Source organism: Dioscorea cayenensis, chromosome 2, assembly GCF_009730915.1.
Source record: "Dioscorea cayenensis subsp. rotundata cultivar TDr96_F1 chromosome 2, TDr96_F1_v2_PseudoChromosome.rev07_lg8_w22 25.fasta, whole genome shotgun sequence".
NCBI classification, from domain to species: Eukaryota; Viridiplantae; Streptophyta; class Magnoliopsida; order Dioscoreales; family Dioscoreaceae; genus Dioscorea; species Dioscorea cayenensis.
The window spans coordinates 15,662,581-15,684,033 of record NC_052472.1 but is presented as its reverse complement, the minus strand read 5'-3'; the positions used below and the strand labels follow the sequence as shown (position 1 = coordinate 15,684,033).

At 36.6% G+C, this 21,453-nt stretch overlaps 3 protein-coding genes across 3 annotated transcripts; all 3 read right to left on the bottom strand.

The window, feature by feature from the left end:
• Window positions 1–12,262: 12,262 nt before the first annotated feature.
• LOC120271065 (disease resistance protein At4g27190-like) lies at window positions 12,263–16,789 on the bottom strand. Its single transcript, XM_039278092.1, has 3 exons — window positions 14,440–16,789; window positions 13,876–13,915; window positions 12,263–12,434 (listed from the first exon to the last, which is right to left on the bottom strand). The coding sequence occupies exons 1-3, from the start codon at window positions 16,638–16,640 to the stop codon at window positions 12,342–12,344; spliced, it is 2,334 nt and encodes a 777-aa protein (XP_039134026.1). The 5' UTR covers window positions 16,641–16,789; the 3' UTR covers window positions 12,263–12,341.
• Window positions 16,779–18,116, bottom strand: LOC120271081 (disease resistance protein RFL1-like). The gene is made up of 2 exons (XM_039278093.1): window positions 18,058–18,116; window positions 16,779–17,409 (listed from the first exon to the last, which is right to left on the bottom strand). The coding sequence occupies exon 2, from the start codon at window positions 17,370–17,372 to the stop codon at window positions 16,797–16,799; it is 576 nt and encodes a 191-aa protein (XP_039134027.1). The 5' UTR covers window positions 17,373–17,409; window positions 18,058–18,116; the 3' UTR covers window positions 16,779–16,796.
• A 1,514-nt stretch (window positions 18,117–19,630) lies between these two features.
• On the bottom strand, window positions 19,631–20,827 carry LOC120273129. The gene has a single exon (XM_039279777.1). It carries the CDS (start codon window positions 20,825–20,827, stop codon window positions 19,631–19,633), a length of 1,197 nt encoding a protein of 398 aa, XP_039135711.1.
• Between the last annotated feature and the right edge of the window lie 626 nt (window positions 20,828–21,453).

Sequence of the window (21,453 nt, the reverse complement as noted above, 5' to 3'; positions counted from 1 at the left end):
CCCCCAAAGCACGGTCGTGCTCTTCTTGAAGCATGACCGTGCTCCTACGCTTAGCAAGAACATTAAAAGGGGAAGCACACTCTTATATCCATGATGACCATGATCGTGCTCTACTCCTAGCACGACCGTGTTTTCCCCAAATATCTCTATTTTGAACTAAATTTAGCTATTTTGTCTTATAGATCATGCCGAGGAAGCATACAACAACTGGGGGATTGTCTAAGATGCCCAGACGTGAGGAGCCTGCCCCTACCACTGATCTGACACTTGTCTTCCAAACACAGGTGCATCAGGAGAGATACATTCATCTTTCTTGGCAGTGATTCAGTGAGTCAAGAAATACAGAGTGGGCAGTATTGAGAGAGATCAACCTAGAGCACGAGGTCTTGCAGATGCTCAGTATGGGGGCATGGAGACAGCTCTTTCTCATCACTGACAACACTTTCGACTAGCTGGTGCTCGAAGTATTAGCCACTTTTAAGCTCTTTGGGAGACTGTGAGCTTTGACGGCATTGACGCGATTCAGTTTCAGGTGTTCAGCACTCTACACAGGATGAGTCTGACAGAGTTCTCTTTTTGGTTGGGACACTATAATGTGGAGTTTACTCGAACTCCTGCATATGATTCTCTAATGATATCTCGATCGAGTGGAGAGTCTCAAGAGGACGCGTGGCAGAGACTCAGCACTAACCTAGTCTATGACCCTCGTAAGTCTAAGGCCATGACCCTCCGATCCCCAGCTCTCAGGTATATCCACTTCATCCTCAACCATACTCTTACAGGTCATGGAGACAGCACTGGCGTCGTTAGCCGGCATGACTTTGACATTTTGCTGTCCATTCTAGACAGATTCCAACTGTACTTGGGGTATGAGGTGGCCATCTTTATTGCCCATAAGGGGACTAATCCTAGGATCGGTTCTATCTTTGTCAACCCATATATTACTAGACTTATCAAGGGGATGGCCATTCTTGAGGGAACAGACCGGACCGTATGTGAATGGTAGGGGGAGTTGCGCTAATGTTCCTCGAGACCCTGAGGTCGATGGGGGTGCTACAATATACTCACAGTGCTAGGGGTCGAGTACCCTATACAACAACCTACAAATACTACTCCTGCTACCACACCTACAATATACTCACAGTGCTAGGGGTCGAGTACCCTATACAACAACCTACAAATACTACTCCTGCTACCACACCTAGCTCACATCCTGCCATTCCTGCTTGTTCGAGGTCACCTCCATCTCCCCATGCTTCCTCTAACCACGCTGAGCATGTCACGTGTTCTGCATCAACATTCAGGTGGCTACAGAAGAGTGTTGTTGGGATAGCTAAGCATCTTGGTGTCCCCCTCTCACCTGAGCTGATCTCTCCTGCGCGACCTTCTCACCAAGTAGTGGTTGAAAACACTAATCCGCGGGAGGATGATGCTTCTTCTTCTTCATCTGATGCAGATTTATTCACAGAGAGTGCTTCATTTTGATTCATGTAGCTATTGTTGTTTTTGTTTTCTATTTCCTGGACTTGTACTTTCTTTTTATTCTATTGGGCCTATTTGGTTTAATTAGCAAGGGAAGTCCCCTGCTAAACTGATATTTTGGTTTGTTTACTTTTTGCATTTACTTTTCATATTTTTAGTTCTTGTTTCTTTCACTTTGTTTCGAGTGTTGAGCTTTACCTATGTGCCTCTTGTCTCATCTCAGGGATTGTGTGGTTGAATGGATGTTGGAAAGTATGTTAAGAGCGGCAACATCACTCTCCGTGTTCAGGAAAGTTTGATGAACTCCTCTTAATTCATTGTGTTTTCAATGATTTGTTTTCATTGCATATACTTGTACATTGAGAACAATGCACTATTTAAGTATGGGGGAGGGTTTTACTTGTATTCCTTTAGAGATGAGTGCTAAACTAAGGATGATCTATGATTGTTGTTGATAGAAATTCTTAAACCCATGGGGACACTTGTGAGTTAGTAATTTACTTGGAGCTAAATTATAGACTCACTCTTACTTTGAAGACCTAGGTCCCTTTTACTTTGCCCTATGTGTGGAGCCACTTGCTTTAGGATGAAAACCTGTATTTCAAAGACCATAGTTTCTTTGTTTAGTTCTTAAAAAAAAACTGGAAAGTCAGATTCTTCATCGAATGCCCTATCGGTTGCCTTTATAAATTTGTGTGTAAAAAGATCGTAGAAAGAGCTATCACCTTAGACGAGTAAAAGCCACTCTTAAGTAGTCAAATTTTGGGCATTACAACTAAATATTTGATGACCTACCGAGAGAGATGGTTACCTCTAGGGTGTATGAACCTACTAGCCATTGTGTTTGGTCGAATTAAGGTCTAATTTTGTTAGGTTGATTCCTAACGACATGGGGCACTCAATTTAGGGTTTGCACAATACAGGGTCTTTGAAGTAAGAGTGTAATCTTTTGTTCTGGGCATGTTTTATTCATGGTGCAGGATTTTAGTATTCAAAGTAAATAGGAGTGAATTCGGGGACAAAATTAACCAAAGAAGACAACTTTTCTAAGTGTCCAAGCCAAGCACGGCCAAAGCACGGGCATGCTCTGTAGCCATGATTATTGCTGTCTGAAGAAGCCTGAGTAACTGACCAAGCATGGGGGTGCTCTTAAGCATAGCACGGGTAGAGCATAACCATGCTCTCTCCCTATGATTTTCTCTGAATTGGAGCCCCATCTGCTCACAATTGAAGCATGGTCTGCGTCCTCCTTGCATAGGTGTACTCAAGCCGAGCACAGGGTAGAGCACAACTGTCCTCTCCTCGTGATTTTTTTTAGATGACACTTAGCTGATTCACTCAAAAGTCTTAAGAAGAGGACATCCTAGCACGACTGTGCTCAGGCCGTGTTGAGCCCGAAAAGCCCTATTTAACTCCCAAATCTAGGGTTTGATTAGCATATTTGGTTCAAAGGTTTTCTTCTCCATGGGAGGAGTACTGAGGAGGAAAATGATTAGTCTTCACCACATCATCTAAGGGGATCAAGGTCGAGTTGGGGCCACTACAGAAGTGGAATTAGATCAACCATGAAGCTCTTGAAGCACAACTAAGGAGATTTTGTAAAAAAGGGGGGGGGAAGGGGGGGTCATGATTTCTCGCCTTAGTATATTCATTTCTTCTTCTCAATTGTATGAATTCATGAGGGGCTTACTATTCCACGGTGCCCGGGATGTTAAACTATGATGCTTAGTGTACTTTGAATCACTTATTTTTAATGTACATGGAGTTTTGATGTGTCCTTGTGTTAATTCATGTGTTGTATAACATGGCGTACTTGACTTGCGTAGTTGTTTGTATAAAACTGAACTTGCATGGATTACTATAGTTGTGATTGCTTTGTGTAGTTTCAAAACTTGGCGTGTATAAAGCCCATAGTTACACTTGTAAAATTTGGCGTATTTGAGAGCTGTAGATGTAACATTGCTTTTGAGCACCCGCAAGAACCTTAGGATGTACCTTGTAGACATTAGAAGCAAGTCTATACACTAAAGCACATAGGGATTATCCCAGGGCATTGTTCTCTTGTTGTTGAAAACTTGATCCTAGTCCATATGATAGTTCCACCCTCTACCCTTTTTTCTTGTTTAGTTATTTTTCCTACCAACCATTCCTTGACTTACTAGAGATTAGAAGATCAACTAGTACTAGAAGTCCATTCCTTGTGATTCGACAACTGTACCCCTCACGAGGTACCACTTTATTACTTGTAACTATCTATGCACTTGTGTAGAGTACATCAGTTATATGGCACAAACTTCACCGACACCCCATAATATGAGTAGCTCGTCATCGAATTTCCACTGGGCATTACGTCGAAAGGTAGTCTGGCTTCACCTTAACGAGGGAAAAAGCTATAAGCCAGGCCTCACGAAGGTGGCATTCCTCGCACGGGCGACTCTCAGGCAAGTACTCGCTGTTATTGCTCACTAATTTATAGGTTGAACTAATAGCACTTGAGTGGTGGGGCAAGAGGAGCTGTTATTTTTGTAAAGCCTGGTCCAACGCTATCCCATCCACCTAGACTCTACATTAGCTGATTGCATCACTCATCTGGGCTATCACATACGCCTAGGTGCGATCTTGGCTAGCCCCTACATTACTTTGTTGATTAGTGGAATGGGGTTGGCAAATCTGCTCTAGGGTCAGGAGGTCGCTAGTGCCTTGACTCCCCTTTGGGTGGACACTTTACGCTTGATGGGGATAGTCGTGAGCCATGGCTCTTGGTACATCCTCGCCCCCAATCCCACAAAGTAGCCATTAGTAGGGGTGGGGATCCAAGAGATTATTCAGACAATGAGTCTAACAGTAACTCGTTGCTTCCTTTGGCCATTGCAAGCCCGGTAGCTGCAGCAACTCCTCCTAGACACAAATCAGAGATTGGGGAGCTGCGTGCCAATGTTCGACAACTCAAGGAGGTTCAAAAGGCAATCCTGATGACCCAGTCACGGCTCGAGGGTAACCTCGACTGTGTTCTGGACATCTTGAGCCATTTGGCCTCTCCTCCTTCGATGTCCACTCTCGATGACTCCACATCCACCATCCGACACCAAAGCCCGAGCATTATATTTTATTTTATCTTCCTTTGTATTTTTGTCATTTTCATATCATTTATTCATTTTTATGGCAAGAGTTGCCCTGCCAATTCTGTACTTATATCGAGACATTTAGTGCATTTTTACTTTTATGTTTTGCTTTTCGTTATTTTATTTTTTATTGATCTTTAATGTTTTCCCCATTTAGACTCGCAAAGATTTTATTGGAACACCCAACAGCCTCAATATAAAGGGAATGCTCACTCGGTGTTTTCTTGACCTCGACTAACCATCACAACTTGCTCACATCAAAGGACACACCAAGCTGGTTTCAAGGACTATTGACATTCATATGTAAACCGGGGAAGTAATCATTTTCCAATCACCTACCATTTTATTTTTGCATTGTCATTAATGCCTTTTATTCATCATATACACACATTGAGGATAATGAATGATTTTAAGTGTGGGGGAGGGATTTAGGTCTTATTGAACTCTTTTATTTACCAAGTTGATGACTTATAAAGGTGCATTTGAAAGCTAATGGAGTTTCTTAGTATAAGAGTGGATAGAAGCAATTTTGTTCCTTTTTGAGTTCTATTTTTTTTAGTTTTTCACCTTATTCTTAGTTATTCTTCCAATTAAGGCCCCTAACTCTTCTATTGTAGCAACTTAGACCTTGTATGACTTTGTATAGTTTATAGTTCATTTTACTTCAACTGAAATGATTGAGAAATTTTTTTTGCAAATTTGAAAGAATTTGTTTGAAAAAGAGAAGTATTGGGTACCCCTAGTAGATTTGTGGAGCTACTCTCGATAAGTTGGATATTATATGTGTCCTAACGAGAGAAAGAGCTAACTCTTTAGAAGAGTACATCTACCATCACCATCTTCTAGGAAAAAAATGTGAAAAAAGGTACCTCTTTAAGCATGAAAGCCACTTTATGGGGCCAAGTGAGAAAATGCTACCTTAAGAGTTGTGTCAAGCTACCACCTTGAAAAGAATGAGTTTTTTTTTGTGAATTTTTGCTATTAAAGTCCTGTAGGTTGATGCGATGTGCAATCCTGCAAGTATAAGGATCGTCAAGAAATACCTCTCATGCGAGCACGAGAGGTTCGTATTCTAAGGGCCCGAGAATCTAGTCTTACTTCCTTATCGTGATGTTATTTAACCTACAAGTCCGAATGATTGAGAGAATGCAAGGAAGCTAAACAAATGCAAGTAGAATGCTAATAACGAAGGCCAAATACAGGTGGTAATCAAGGCAAGGAAGTGGTCATGGATGAGGATCCCCTCAGGGGCTACTAAAGTGTGTAGGATGATAGAACTAACATGCAAGTGGCTAGTTGGACCAAGAAAACCCTAGTTTAGGCCAACCCGATGGTCATGGCAATTTACCCCTAATCCGTTACGAGTATTGGATATTGAATCTCTTCCAACCAAATCCTCCTACGATGGCAATGGGAGTAGTGGTTTTCTCAAGCTAGGGTTGAAACACAAGCTAGTACTCAACCCTAGAATTGGAGGGGTACAAGTACCCGATGGTCACGGCATATTTATACATATATCCCTTCCAAGCTTGGTGAGTCTAACACTAGGGCAATGGTCATGCAACCTAGTATTACCTAAGAATTGATACATAGAGTTCTCATGCATACCAAGGCATTTAAATACACCAAAAATGGATCACAAACAAGCCAACATGCAATAAGTAGAACAAATCATCCAAACAACACAAGTTCACGCCCAAGGTTCACCTACATCCGGTGACCTTGGGGGTGTAGTTGTTCATAATCACCAAATACACCAAGAGATTCATGCAAACAACCAAACAAAACATAAGAAACATTCCCTCAAAGGATGGAGCCCGGAGAAGCTTCCCAAGATGCCACTCAAAGGGGTGGCTTCCCGTCATTTTCAACCTCTTCAAATCATGCCCTAGGAGTAGTTCTTGCTCCAAATCATGCTCTTCTCACCAAATCCACCCTGGAAATGCCCATTATCAATGGTGATGATGAGCTCCAAGAATGGGTTCTTCCCCTCCAAAAGAATGCCCTAATGAAGCTTATAAAGAGTAGCTTTGGGATTAGCTTACGAGTGGCTTCATGGTCAATATACGGGCCGTGAGGTTGCCCAGAAAATGGGTCAAAAATTTCTTACGGTTGACTTCACGGCAGTGAGGTTGCCCGTAAGGATTTCCAGAACTTAGAGTTTTTCTAAAATCTTCGTGCTTCAAGTTGCTACATTGTTGCTACAGTGCTTAGAGCCCTAAAACGCTGTTTTTGGCCTCGATTTCTTCTCAAATTGCATCATTGAGCTCACATAGGCTTCATTTGTGCTTGAAACACAAAATTAAACAATTAAACCATAAAAATGGCATTGGTTCATCAATAGAATACACTAATCATGCACACAATATGCATAAAATATGTACATTTAGATGTTTATCATCGGTAAAAAGAAGTGAAGTAGAGAGTTGTAACACGCACACACAATTGATAATCTTAAATAGAGTTTTAAAAATTTTTGGATCTTAAAATTTTTAGCATTCTTGTTGTGTCTCACCCAATTACTTTGACACTCCCTAACCTGAGGTCTTGCATTTTTCCCTCTTGGTTTGTAATATTTTCTTTTTGCTTAAGGACAAGTAAAGGTTTAAGTGTGGGGAACTTTGATAAGTGTACAACTGTTCATTATTTTATATTATTTTGTACACTCATTAGGCATGTATTTGAGTTATATTTTAGAATTTGATGTTTAACATGGTGTCTTTTGCATTCTCAGGTTTTGTGCAATGCTTAAAGATGAGAGAAAGCAAAAATATATATATATATATATATATATATTCTAGAGCCAAATCAAAGAAGATGGAGCTTTCTCGGCATCATTCATGAAGAATAGGCTAGAACAGACTCACTTACGATCAGTCACCTTACAGTCGTGCTTACAGCCATAAGCCTCTTCCACAAAACCTTACGGACATACTTATGCCAGTAAGAAAGAGCATAAAGACAAACCAAAGGACCTTACGGGAAAAATTAATGCCAGTAAGTCAGGCCGTAAGGGATATCCAGAGGAGCTAACATGCACAGCATACGCCTGTAAGGGTGGTCGTTAGAGCAATCCAGAAGAGCTTAAAGTCCAACACTTGCCGCCGTAAGCTCAACCGTAACATAAGAATGAAGACCTTACAAATGGAACTTACGGCCGTAAGTGATCCCGTAAGGCTCGTGACCCATCATTTTAGCTCCTTACGGCCGTATTCTTATGCCCGTAAGCAACCCGTAAGTGGCACAATATAAATATTTCTTATGAAGGTTTCTAAGGCATCTTTTATTCTATTCGAAGGTGAGGCTGAGAGGAAAAAAGGAGGCCGATCTCTACGGCTTTGGAGGTAATTCTAGAGGAAGATTCAGCCCAAGAAGAAGGATTGTTGCCATTAAGATTAGCTTGGCGGTATTCGTGGAAAGTCCTCACCATTCTTCGGCAATAATTTATTAACACAATGAAAAGGAAGTTTTCATGTCTTCTTTGATTCTCATTGTTTCTTGTTGTTTGGATGCTTGCTCTCCATTAATAGAGGTCTAGTTTTATAGGTGTTTAGTTATAGTTGAACTCTAGAGTTTAATTCTAGTTTTGACATTGGTTATAGATCATGTTATTTTAATCAAATTGAGTATTTTGTATGCCTTGATTGCTAACGAAGTGAAAACCCTAGTTCTCATGTATGATGTACTTTGTGATAAGTAGAAATACCCACCTATTATAGGCATGACTAATTGGAGGGGATTGTCAACCTAGCAATATGGTACTTTGGAGTTGAGAGTTCTCCTCCCTCAATACTCCGAGTGAATTAACAAGTGATTTCCATTCTCTTTACAATTGTAAGGAATAGATTTAGGAGAAATTACATTTCTATTTCGTATAGGATTGAGATAATTTCTTCACAAAAAGGATCATCTATTTCAAAAATCTTTGTTAATTCACATTGAGATTTCATAAAGTGCAATTCGATTATGGGGTGTCTGTATCAACATTGTACTAAATCAGTTACTAATTGCCCTTGTAAGAAGGATTTAGTATATTTTAAGATTTCTCTCAGTTCAAAGCATACTTATACAACTTTTGTTCTAAACTTAAGAAACCCTAGAGGGATACTATGCCTGGGAATCCCTTCTTCCCCTCATTTCTCGACTACTTTTATTTCCTTTTTATTGCTTTCTTTTCTCTTGTTTCTCAGTTTGCTCACACATATCACAATCTTTATTTAAAGTTTTTGGTATTTGGATTAATACTAGTACTCTCAATCATCCTTGTGGATCGATACCTTGCCTTTGTACACACTATTGCTACTTGATCCGCACGTACGCTTGTGTCTCTATCAACTTGTAGAGGTTTGACATCTACAATTTCTCACATTTTGTAAAAGTAAATAATTATTTCTTTATCATAATAATTATTTCTTTATCATCACAAGCAAAGATATCTTTCTAATTGTATGTTACCAAACAATCGGTTAAAACTTAACAATAAACAACTTAAATGGCCCCCAACCTTTTCGTGTATTTCTATTTTGGTAACTCAATTTTAGAAAGTTACAATTTGGTCTTCTACTTTTAAGTTTTGTTATAATTTGGTTACTTGAACATTCGCCTTTAACGGAAATAACAAGTGGCATATGCCAACTCAAATGCCGACTCTGAGAAAAATATACCACATAGTATGTCTCATGTGATGATTGTTAATGGTGTATACTCGGATAACCAAATTGTAATAAAAAACTTAAGGTATGGAACCAAATCGTAACCTTTAAAAGCTAGATGACTGAAATGGAAACACATAAAAAAGTGGGGGACCCATTTAAATTATTTACCCAAAAATTAATCACAAATTCTTTTTTGTAGTTGAGTCTTCACAATCTTCCTAGTAGAGAAACATTTTCCTTAATTCCAATTGAAATAGGTAATATTAGATATAGAGTTATAAGCCTATAGATAAACAGTTGCAATGTAATGCTAAAGACTTTTCTTTCATTTTGCCTTTCATGTTGGGTGTGTTTTGTAGTGTTTTGTTTAGTCTAGGGAGTTATACGATAGTAAAACTGTCATTTCTATGTTTTTTTTAGATAGCATAACTTGAGAATTACAAGGGCGTGTACAAGGCCATGAACCTGCTCGTGTGACTCTTTGGAAAACAAATTGGTGGCACTGTAATAGTAGTACTATAGCAATTACATGACGTGATACACAGCCGTGCAGTTGAGATACATGTTCATGTAGATGTGTACACGCCACGTAACGCTTTTCATGGCCTCAAAACATGGGTATTTTTGGTCTTTTCTTCAGCCCCCAACCGTTTTCTCCTTTCCCATTTCCTTTACCCCTTCATCTTATCATAGTCTCCTTCATCTTCCTTGGAAAAAGAACCAAAACTTTTATCTTCTCTCAGAAGGCTCATTCTTCATCTCTTCTATTTCATTTGCCGGAGTAGCAATGTATTCCTCCTCCTTGTTCTCCATTCTTTGGTATATATTTGGATTTCTAGACCTAGGTTTGGTTGTATGCACATTAGAACTTGATTCTTGGTGTCTATTCTTGCATGTTAAGTGTTACGAGTGGATGGAGAGTATGTATTTCCTTGTTTTATTTTCGATCTTGTTGAATCTATGAATCCTCTTCTTCTTTGAAAATCAGTGTTACTATAGCACCAATGGAACTTAGGTATTTCTCTGAATTCTTTGGTTTGGAGGGAAGCTCAAAGCCTTGGGAGTTCATTTGAAACCTTTGAAACTAGTTCTGAGCCAATCCTATGATCGATTTAGGGTTCACTCTTGGGTTTCTTTGTTTATCCTTGCTTCTTTTTTGTGTGTGTGTGTGTGTGTATGCTTGGTTGGTTAGGTGTTGGAGGCTTGTCCCAAGGCAAGAAGTTGGTGAAGGATTAGCGCATCCGGGAATTTAATCACCTCAATTATGAGTGGGCTTAAGACGCATAATTCTATTAGAATGTTACATATATATTTATATTGCTCGAGTTGAAAGTTTTCCATGGGTTTAACACATTGAATCTATGGTTTGATCAATTTGGAATGAATTTCTTCATTATTGAATCATATTTGAAAATATTTATGTTTGAATGAAAGTATTTAGGATTATATTTGTATTGTGAGTTGAATTGTTTTATGTAGCTTTTTTTATGCATATGCTTCTAGCATTTCTATATGTGGAGATGTCATTAATTCTTATTATTTGAATGTTGTCCTGGCTATGGACTTTACGATGAGGTATGCTTGTACTAGCATTATTTGGATGGTGACATTCTACTGCAGTATGCGATCTTCACAACCAGCCTGTTGAGGTGGCGTAGAAGATCGGCTGATTTATTGGTCCATTTCCAGGGGGAATGCAGAGCTCTGATTGAATATTCATCGTGAAGCCAAGGTCATCACATGGTGAACCGATGGGTCAACGTTAAGGACATGAGAACCTTGACAGGTTAAACATAGCCAATCAGGGATGAGTTGAAACTTCTTCAACAGGCTATTGGGTACCAAATCGGATGACAATGTCAACTCTAATTCGTGGGGATTTCATCGTCATCCATCTTGCAAAAGTTGGAAGGAATTTTAATTTGCTTTCAACCTTTCCTTTCATTTTGGATTTGTTTATAGATTCTTCTATAAATGAGAGGTTAAACCTTCATTGGTACCTTAGACCATGAACCTCACGATAATTTGTATTTGATTTTCTTATATTGTATTGGCTTTGAGTTTTCTTATAAATCTCCTATGTTGCTTCATGCTTGTAATTTCTAGTGCGAAAATCCCAATTGCATTTTAGATAAATATGATTAAGATTGAGAAATCAATTTTGTTAGGTCACACATAGGAGGTAGAGATTGAATGTATGTCCAAAGACAGGGTGTATGGTTTCAAACTCTCCAGATTAGGGTTACACCTAATAGTGGGATTTACAAAGCACTTTATGGGAATCAAAGGGCAATCATAATTATATTATCGTGTGGGATTAGTGTTTGATCACTTGGATCAAAAGTGTCGAACTACATTAGGAATCTCCATGGTCCAAAAGTACTCAATCAAAAGCTAATAGAGGAAATTGAATGCATAGCTATCTTAAGGGCATTGTGACTGAGGTACCAGCTTATCTCTTGGATTCTACTCTTAATTCTCCATCTCATTTTTCTTTTTTTGTCTTTCCAATTAAGTTTAGTGACATCGATCACTTTGGATTTGACTACCTGACCTTTAGGTACACAACACTACTTCTTACGACTCATGCACTCGCTGTGTATATGGAAAGGACATACAAAAAATAGTAAAAGTCAAAGTCAATAGGATTATTTGTTTTTCAAAACACAAGAATTAATAATCAAAGATTATAACACAATTTAGATATGAGCATTGATTAAACAACATAACATAACAACCTAGTGGTCAATTATGAATTTAAGAAAACCATCCAAACTTCATTTGCACCTAAAGAAGTTCAAATTTTAATATAATAATCCTAAACTAGCAACAATGAATTTACTAAAAATAACATTAAGATTCAGAATAAAACAAGACTTTCAACAAATACTAAACTTTACATGTTTATGAGGGCTGAATTGGTGATCTAGATTCACTTCAAAAACTCTATTAAAGAAAGTTACTTTGCAAGACCATAATATTTTCTATATAAACATTCAGTAATAAGTCACAAACACTGTAACATTCATTAGATGACATCCAAATAGAACAAGATCCAACCCAATACAATTAATAATATGAATTAAAATGAAGGCATCAAATATGGTTGCCACCATTGCATAGGTATCCATCTTGAAAACCAATCTTTCTCATCTTGAAAATTAAGCTTTGCAATCTGAGATTAAAAATAGAAAAGGGTGAGCTACATCTAGATAAGTAAAATAACAAATTACATCTATTGTAGTATCAAGTTATTTAAATTATTTTAACAAATTCAGTTAAGGAATTGTTTTAATGGCAATTTAGAAATATTTTATTTATCACACGTTCATTCATTATGCTTTAGTTAAAACAATATACAGCTCTACAAACGTAAATATATTTGACAAACATGGTATAAATCTATAAAATTATAATCAATTAGTTAGACATTAATAATTAATCTCAATTTTGTCAATTAACTCAACGGCGAATTCCAATGGTTAGGCATCTAATATATCAACATACAGCCATATTAATTAGATATATTCCGAAGTTCACTCCATTTGTAGAAGGTTAATAAACCAACATATGCCCTCATTAGTAGTGGTAAGATATGGACAATGTCAATTCACATCACATGCTTTTTCTCATTTTAATTCAGATAATTGGGTTTTGATATCATTTCTTCTGCTGCCTCTTAAAAACATGTAAGTTTTAATTATTATTAGCAAATATAATAACAAATTATATACATAAATCAAATATCTTAAAATAATTTGTATTGTCCATAAAAACATTCAATGCGAAAAATAGAGATTTTGTTCAAATAATATTTTATTTTTTAAGACATTATACAAAAGCTACAAACATCATTAATGAAAATTTCTATTCTTATCAAATTCTAACAATCAGAAATTTTTATCATATTCTAACAATTTCTAACACTTGGGGGAAAAAGAGTCCATTCCTTTAAATATTCTCCAAATTTCTATTTTTCAACAAAGTTTTAAATTGTTTATTAAAACTTTAATTTTTTTATACATAAAAATGAATAAATCACAACTTTATTCAAATAAAAAGTACAATTGTAAAGTAAAGAACAGAAACTGAAAGCAAAAGAAGTACAAGTCCGATCCAAATAAACTAAAAGGACATCACTAGGAGTAATGCACTTCCAAAATCATGCTGGACACCACAGCTGGGAAGATTTGTGATATTCACAAATTTCCTGATTTTTATAAATTAATTCACTGCTTTGTATATTTTCATAAAATACAACATTTCACATTTCTCCTGTGATATCAAGAATTCAAAATATATAAGGTGATTTTTGTTCCTTTCTTTCTCTTTTCATTTAAGGGCATCATATTTTTAATCTCATGATTTCAAACATTTGTATATTCTTAGAAAAATTAGATTTCAGAATATACGATATTATATCTTTAAAAGAATTTCAAATTAATATTCATTGTTTTCTAATTAAATTTTTTCCCCTCATTATTCTTTTTCTTGATATTTGATTCAAATTAAATATTGATTTTTTTTTTTGAAAAATGTGTACCGAATTAAAGCTCCAAATCTACTCAAACAAATAAATATAATCTGGATAAACAACAAAAAGATTGAGGACTCACCTTGAACATTTGTTCTATCGATTCATCTAGAATTGTATGCCTGTTGATAGAAGTTAAGTTAGAATGTATTTTTTTCTTTCAAAATCTTACAAAATGTAAATTACAAACATGCTTCTATTTAATAACACTAAGAAGAATCACTGAAAAATGAGTCTCATGCATATTTGAGGACCACATAGAAAAGAAGAGACAAATTGACAATTTCAAAAATTAAAAAAAAAAAAACCTAATAAATTAGTTTAAAAGTTTACACATCTAACGATTTGTTGGTGAGTTACTCACGATCTCCCACCAAACATCCCAAAATTATCTTATGAACCTATTATTTCAATAAATATATTTATTAATTTTAAAAATATCAATAAATATATGTTTATTAATTATAAAAATAAATTTCTAATATTAAAACATTAAATAGTAATTAATATTCATTGAATAAAAGTGTGCTAAGCTCATCAAAAAGCTTTTATTCCAAATCAATTTTTTAACCCAAAAAGAAAAAAAAAAAAAAATCCAATCAATACATTTTTCCTCAGCAATCAAACACAACCATAAGATGATTACCTGTGTCTTATGCCATAATAGGCCATCTCATAACTCTTAAAGAAAGGTTGAAGACGTTCTTTCAAATATGGATCTTCCCATGTCAAGATCTCCCACCATTCTTTGCTCCCTGATATCATTGCAGAAATAGATGACTTGTTGTTTATCAAGAAAGGGAGCTTCTTCAATTCGGTACAATGTATTAGGACAATATCACAAAGTGAATTACAAACCAATTTCCCTTGGCAAACGCTTGTCAACCTTGGCAAGTACCACAAACTTAATTTGTTTAACTTAGGAAGGATAGTCATATCTGCACTAGCTTTACCAGAAATTATATCCTCCATCTCATCGCACTCTACTATTGAAATTTCTTCAAGATTTTGAAGGTTGTTCACCAGCAAATCAATTGGCATCAAATATTTTAACTTATGACAATAAGCAATAAATAGGTGTGTCAAGTTCTTGAAGGTATCCTCATGGGTTTTTCCTTTGCATAAGCCCTTAAAACTGTGAAGATCTGCGAAAATAAGCCTTTTTATGCTAGGAAGAACAATTTCTCCATCCCTTCCAATCCACTCCATTTCATTACACCTTTGGATTCTACAATCTATTAATTGTCTTAAACCATCAGACCCAAAAATATCTAACAATTGGATGAAATTGTAGCCATCGATTCCCAAATAGTTTGCAGTACATGGTAGCATAACTTTCTCCATGCTCTCACTTTCGATATTATGTCCATCATATTTTTGACTTACTGTAAATAGAAAATAATCAAAATTTTTCAAGATTTCAAATTCATCAACCCCGTTGATGTAGTTATTGAAGGTCAAGACATCAGTGAAATCAGCTGAAAATCTGGTCAAATTTTTTAAGCTTATGAATTCCCCAACTGTTGAAGTATCTTCGGCATCTCCATTACTTCGATATGAGAATCTCCATCTGCCACTTACCCATCCCTCTCTTGTCCATTGGCCGTTGTGCATGTAAAGAATTTCAAGACAAGACATTTTTGAAAGTGCTCCAGATGGAAAACCTCCCCATCCTCCTTCGGAAATATCTAGATGTCTAAGTTTTACTAAGTTTTCAAGCCCATGGGGTAGTTCTTTCAGGGATTCTAGCCCTCCAAGTTCTAACTGTCTTAGTTTCTGGAGCTTAGCTACTGAAGGCAAACGCTTGAGCTGATCGCAACTTGTCAAGATTAGTGCTTGAAGGTGCACCAAGTCAGAAATAGAATCAGGAAGTGATTTTATTCTAGTATCAGAGAGGTTAAGGACTCTAAGGTTATGCATATGCTTGAAGAATGTGTCGGAGAAAGTAACCTCAGAGCCAAAATTATGATGTAACAGCAAAGTAGATAGTTGGGGACAATTTGGCTGGCCTCCAAATGCTTTGATATCATTTTTCATCAATGAGACTCTCTGTAGACTTTCAATCCATTCTTCCTCTTCAGGTGATTCTGTCAAGCCTAACCCAGCCTTTGCCAAGAAGAGAGGCTGTTCCGGATTTTCCCTTGTGATTTTAATCGCTAGATCCCTGATCAAGTCATGCATCCTCACAAGTTTATTATCATCTTCAACACTCTCTATCATGCATGCATCTTTGAGTTCCTTGAGATAAGCATGCCCTTTGTCTTTATCAGTCTGTATATTCCCCTTTTCATTGATCAATCCTTCAGCCATCCAGTGCTCAATCAGCTCATCAACTAATATTCTATAGTCCTCTGGATATAGAGCACAATACAAGAAACATGCACGAATCGTGTCACTGCTCAACCAGCTGTAGCTGAATTTAAGACTCTGAAATACTTCTTCACCCATACCACGTATCTGATCTACTCTTGATGTCTTGAGTTGCTGCAATGCATTCCTCCAGACTGGTGGTTCATTTGCTTTCCTCAAAGCACATCCAACAGTGATAAGGGCAAGTGGTAGCCCTCCACATTGCTCTGCTACCTGCCTTGCAATTGACTCAATTTCATGAGAAATAATTTCTTCACCGCCAACTTTATCCTTGAACAAACCCCAAGCCTCTTCATCAGTAAGACCCTCTACTTTAATTTCTCTTTCGCTCTCCATGCTATTACAGACATCCATGAAACGAGTGGTCCACACAACTTTGGACCCATTACTTCTATTAGGCTCAGGAATACCCACATTTTGTAAAGATACTCTTTTCCAAATATCATCTAAGATGATGACAAAGTTCCTCCTCCTCATAAAAGCTTCATGTAATACCTCTGCTCTGCTCGTAAAATCTGCAGATGAAGAGAGTTGACAATGTAACCTTTCTGCAATTTTATTTTGTAGCTCCTTCTCATTGAAAGAACTGGAAACAGTCACCCAGATGATGATTTCAAAAACTTTCTTTTCATTTTACTCATTGTAAATCTGTGTCACAATTGTTGTCTTGCCGACGCCGCCCATACCATACACGCCAATTTTACTAACCTCAGGATCCATGATGCATTGCAAGATCTCTTCTTTTTTCCTTTCAGTTGAACTGCCATGTAAGGGGGCTGCAGACCAACTGGACATATGTTCATGTAGTGAGCCCATAAATATATCTTCACTTTGAGCAAATAAATTTCCTTTCACCTGAAGATCTTTAGCTCTGTGCAGTATCTGTTCTGTCTTCTTGCTTCTCTTCAAACGGGAGTAGTAATTTAACCAAAATTGTGCATCAGCAAAGCCTAAGCTGTTCACATCACTTTCTATCTCCTCCAAGTTCTTCAACCAATTTGTTACCTCCTTTCTTGGTCTCTTTCCATGCCGCACATTGCCCTCATTCAGTTTGGCACTAATGTCTTTTTCTTGGCTCCTCAACAAGTCTAACTCTCTCCGCATATTTTGATCATTTACTTCATCTTCTCTGATATATTTCAATTGTTGGCAAATTTTTTGCCATGCAGACTGGCAAGCACATGATAACAGCTCTCTGACAATCTCCATTCTATATATATTAACGAGCTTGTACAGCTTTAATTAGCTGGGCAACAATCAAACTTCCATCAGAAAAAATGGCCAACAGGCAAAATGAGAAAGAAAAAAATGTACAAAGAAACATCATTACCAAAATCTAGCTACCAAATAAGAAATATAGCTAGAACCAAACATGAACGAACATATAAGTTCGTTCCAACATATAAATCTTACACAACTAAAAATTGCTGAGGTATGGTGCTTGTGAGGTGAACTTCATATCCATCTGTTTAAATTTCTGCTATATGTATATGAATATAAATTCATTAAAGACAGCCTTTCAAATTGAGACTTCACATGTTCTTGAAAGGGCAAATCTTTTAAGACCTTCTATTCCAATCTTTTGTCCTTTTTTAGTTGTAAGTTTTTCAATTGTTAAAGAAACATGTTACAAGTAATGCAGAGAAGCTACGGAAGCTCAAAAACATGAAGTGATAATACAACAAGCAAACCTGTTAATTAAGTTCTGCAACTCAATCACAAATACTATTTATGAAATCATCTGATCATCCAAATAAAACCACTAGAGAGATAGTTTCAAATCTGAAATTATACAACATGTGTAGTGTAAAAAAATGATGGTAAATATTTCCCATAAAAATAAATAAATAAATAAATAAAAGGAACACAATGATATGTAGACAATATTTCTTACCATATAACAGATTTTGACTTAAAAGCTTATATATATGATCATCGCGTACATTTGATCTCAGTCCTGAAAAGTAATTCACGGAATCCACTGTTAGAGAAGATCTTGTATAGCATTAGATGAAGTTAATATATATATATATATATAAATTAAAAAAAGGGAAAAGACTTATGTTTGGTGGAGTAAACTAATATAATTTAAAAAAAGAATATAATTTAATCAACCTTTATTTAGTTCAAGATACTATGAATGTTCAAAGAAGAGAACCTAGCTAGAGAATCATAGACTAGTGCTCAAATTGCTGTGATTTGAAAGGTCTTTGCCGAAAACCAGAAGATCAATCAGTGGGAAACTTGGAGATCAAATGCCATAGTGAACCATCCTTGAAGGAGCGTCTCCAGAGGAAAGAACTTCTTGGTATTTGCAAGTGGCTTTGGAGGGCCCCTGCTATTAACAACTCCCTTCCCACTCAGAATTATTCCCCATCTAGGACGGCTAGCATAGACGGATGCTCAAACGCAGGGTGGGTAAACGGTAAACCCAAATATGAAAAATCAAATACCTGAACCAAGCCATAAAGTTAAATAATTAGAACAAAATTTACTATCATCCAAATAAAATCATTAATTTAAATAATTAAAATAAATTTACTATCTTCCACATAAATTGAAGAGGATAATTAAAGTAAATTATTTAATTAGTTAATGGTAAGCAGAAATTTTTTGATTTTAAATATTTAATTATAATAATTATAAAAACTAGATATTTATTTATATGTAATTACTTTATATATTAACATAGCATTACTTATATCAAGGGCTTTAAAGTAATTTACATATAATATTTTATCTCCCATTTTTTCATTCCCAATATTTATTTTTTCTAACCAAACACCTTTTTCATTATCATTACCATTACCATTAACATTTCTATTCTATGATCCAAACGGACCCTCTAAATTTTGGTTAATGTGACTGATCACTAATCAGTTTAGATTCGGGTTGGGTTTTTTAAACCCCATGAATTTTCATGTTCCTGATCTGGTTGCTGACCCAAACCAATAATAATATAATTATATTATAAAATGATACATAAGCTAAAAAATGAGACACTCATATGTGTTTAGGGAATTGCTCAGAGGATCAGCTGCTGAGTGGAGAAGCCTGTTAAACATGGATGGTTGTAGTGCATGTTGTCTGATCAAGTGTAGCTAGTTAACTACTATTTTGTTGTTTATCTGTGTATTAGTTGTGGTTGTTGTTTTATGACTTTTACTGTGTAATTGATGCTATGTGTGTATCTGAACGGAATGGCGTCTATGCTAGCTTGTTTGTTTTAAGAATTGCTTGAAGCTGGTATTGAATGTAATGAGATATTTTTTGGTTGTGTGCTCATTTTGAGTTGCAAGTGATTGTTCAAGTTTGTGTGTGTGATCCATATATATATATATATATATATATATATATATTTTTGGAAGAACTTCTCAACTAGAGAAGCTAATTTTATTGAATTAAAACTGAAATTACAGAAACAGACCAACTAAACAAGCAAAACTAAAAAGAAACTGAAGCAACAGTTAGAAATTAAAGTCATTCAGATGAAAATACTTCATGACCCAGTAAGGCAAGTCCCTTCCATAGAGAAAAAGATTGAGAGATCGGTGCCGAAATCCCAAATAAGCAAGGATAGCGGCAGGCTTCATCCAATGACGAGGTATCTGATGAATTTTGGGGCGAGTAAACATGTCCAGTAGGAAGTTAATGTTAAAGATCTGAGCTTGAAAGCGCCAAAGAAGATACTGATTGGGGTTCTCGATAAGGTCCAAGGTATTGGCATGGTCAGTAAAGATGTGTTGCACTTGCATCTGAGAATCCAAAGCCGATTGAAGAGCAACTTCCAATGCCAGGAGAATGCCAGACAAATTGTTGTCCATGGGCTGGGAAATACATCCTGCAAGAGATATGCGATAATAAGCATCGACAATAAAGAAACCGATAGACCTTACCTGCATACTGTCATTGGACGTTGCATGAGTGAATATGAATTGGCCGTCAGCTTTGGAAAAGTTGCTCAGAATAATCCTTTTGCCGATTGGATCACTGAAGCTGTTGGAGTATTCTCTGGCATGGGCAATGGCCTTGCTAGCAATAGCAGAATAGTTAGGACTAGAATTGTTAAATATAGCGTTACATCTGCTAGTCCAAATGAACCAGGCTCCTGCAGCAATGATTGCAAGGGAATATCTGGAATACTGAAAATCAAAAACCCACTCTCCAGAAGAGAAGCCATTCGACAGGTTAATATTCAGATGCTCTCTGTGATTAATATATTGCCAAACCCGTTGGGTACTGGAACAATAACTAAAAAGGTGATCAACCGTTTCCCTCCACAGGCCACAGAAAATGCAGTAATTATCTGGCCCAAGATTCAGGCGATGAAGGAAAGCGGTGGTAGAGAGACGGTTATGAAGACACAACCAAATAAAATGTTTTATACGAGGGGCAACAGGGATATGCCAAACCATAGACCAACCCATCCAAGAAGCAGAAGTAGATTGATCTTTGTTTAGCACATGGTACACAGCTGAGGACAAATTATAACTAGTAGGCTTAGGTTGCCAAACCCACAGGTTCTCAGATTCATAATCAACTTTGGCAAAAGTAATGTTTTCATTATCAAGCATATTACCAAAGATGAAATTGAGACTAAGATTGTCCCAGTGACTATCAATAACCAGATCATTAAGAGAAATGTGATTAACATCAATGTCCATGTTAATAAATGTCGGTTTAAGAGCAACGGGAATATCGAAACACCAAGGGTCCCAAAGAAAGGAAACCAAATCCGGGTTAACAGTATGCAGTTTGCAATGGTTTTTAATGAAAATAGAGAGTGACACAATCCCCGAAAAAACCAAGAGCATTTAGTAGGCGGATGATCATGCCAAAAATTTATTTTCCCATATTTATATTTTTAAGAATATCAACACAGAGAGGATTCTCACTGTTGAGCAATTTGAAAATGTGTTTGGCCATTAATGAATGCTTAACAAGAGATAAGTTACGAATGCCTAAGCCCCCTTCAGACTTACCTGTAGTAATTGTATTCCAACTCACATTGTGGATGCCCGTTCCATTGCCATTCTTACACCAAAAGAATTTTCGAACGATTCTGGAGATCTCAGAAAGAATGGAATCCGGAATAGGATAAACTGAAAGATTATAAACAGGTGTGGAAAGAAGTGTGGAATTGATTAAGATCTCTTTAGCAGCTGGGGAAAGATGATAGCAGGACCATCTAGAGGTTAATCTTTTAATCTTGTCAATCATAGGCCTAAAAGATTGAGCATCAATCCTCTTGGGAGAAATGAGGACACCAAGGTAATGGAAGGGAAATGAA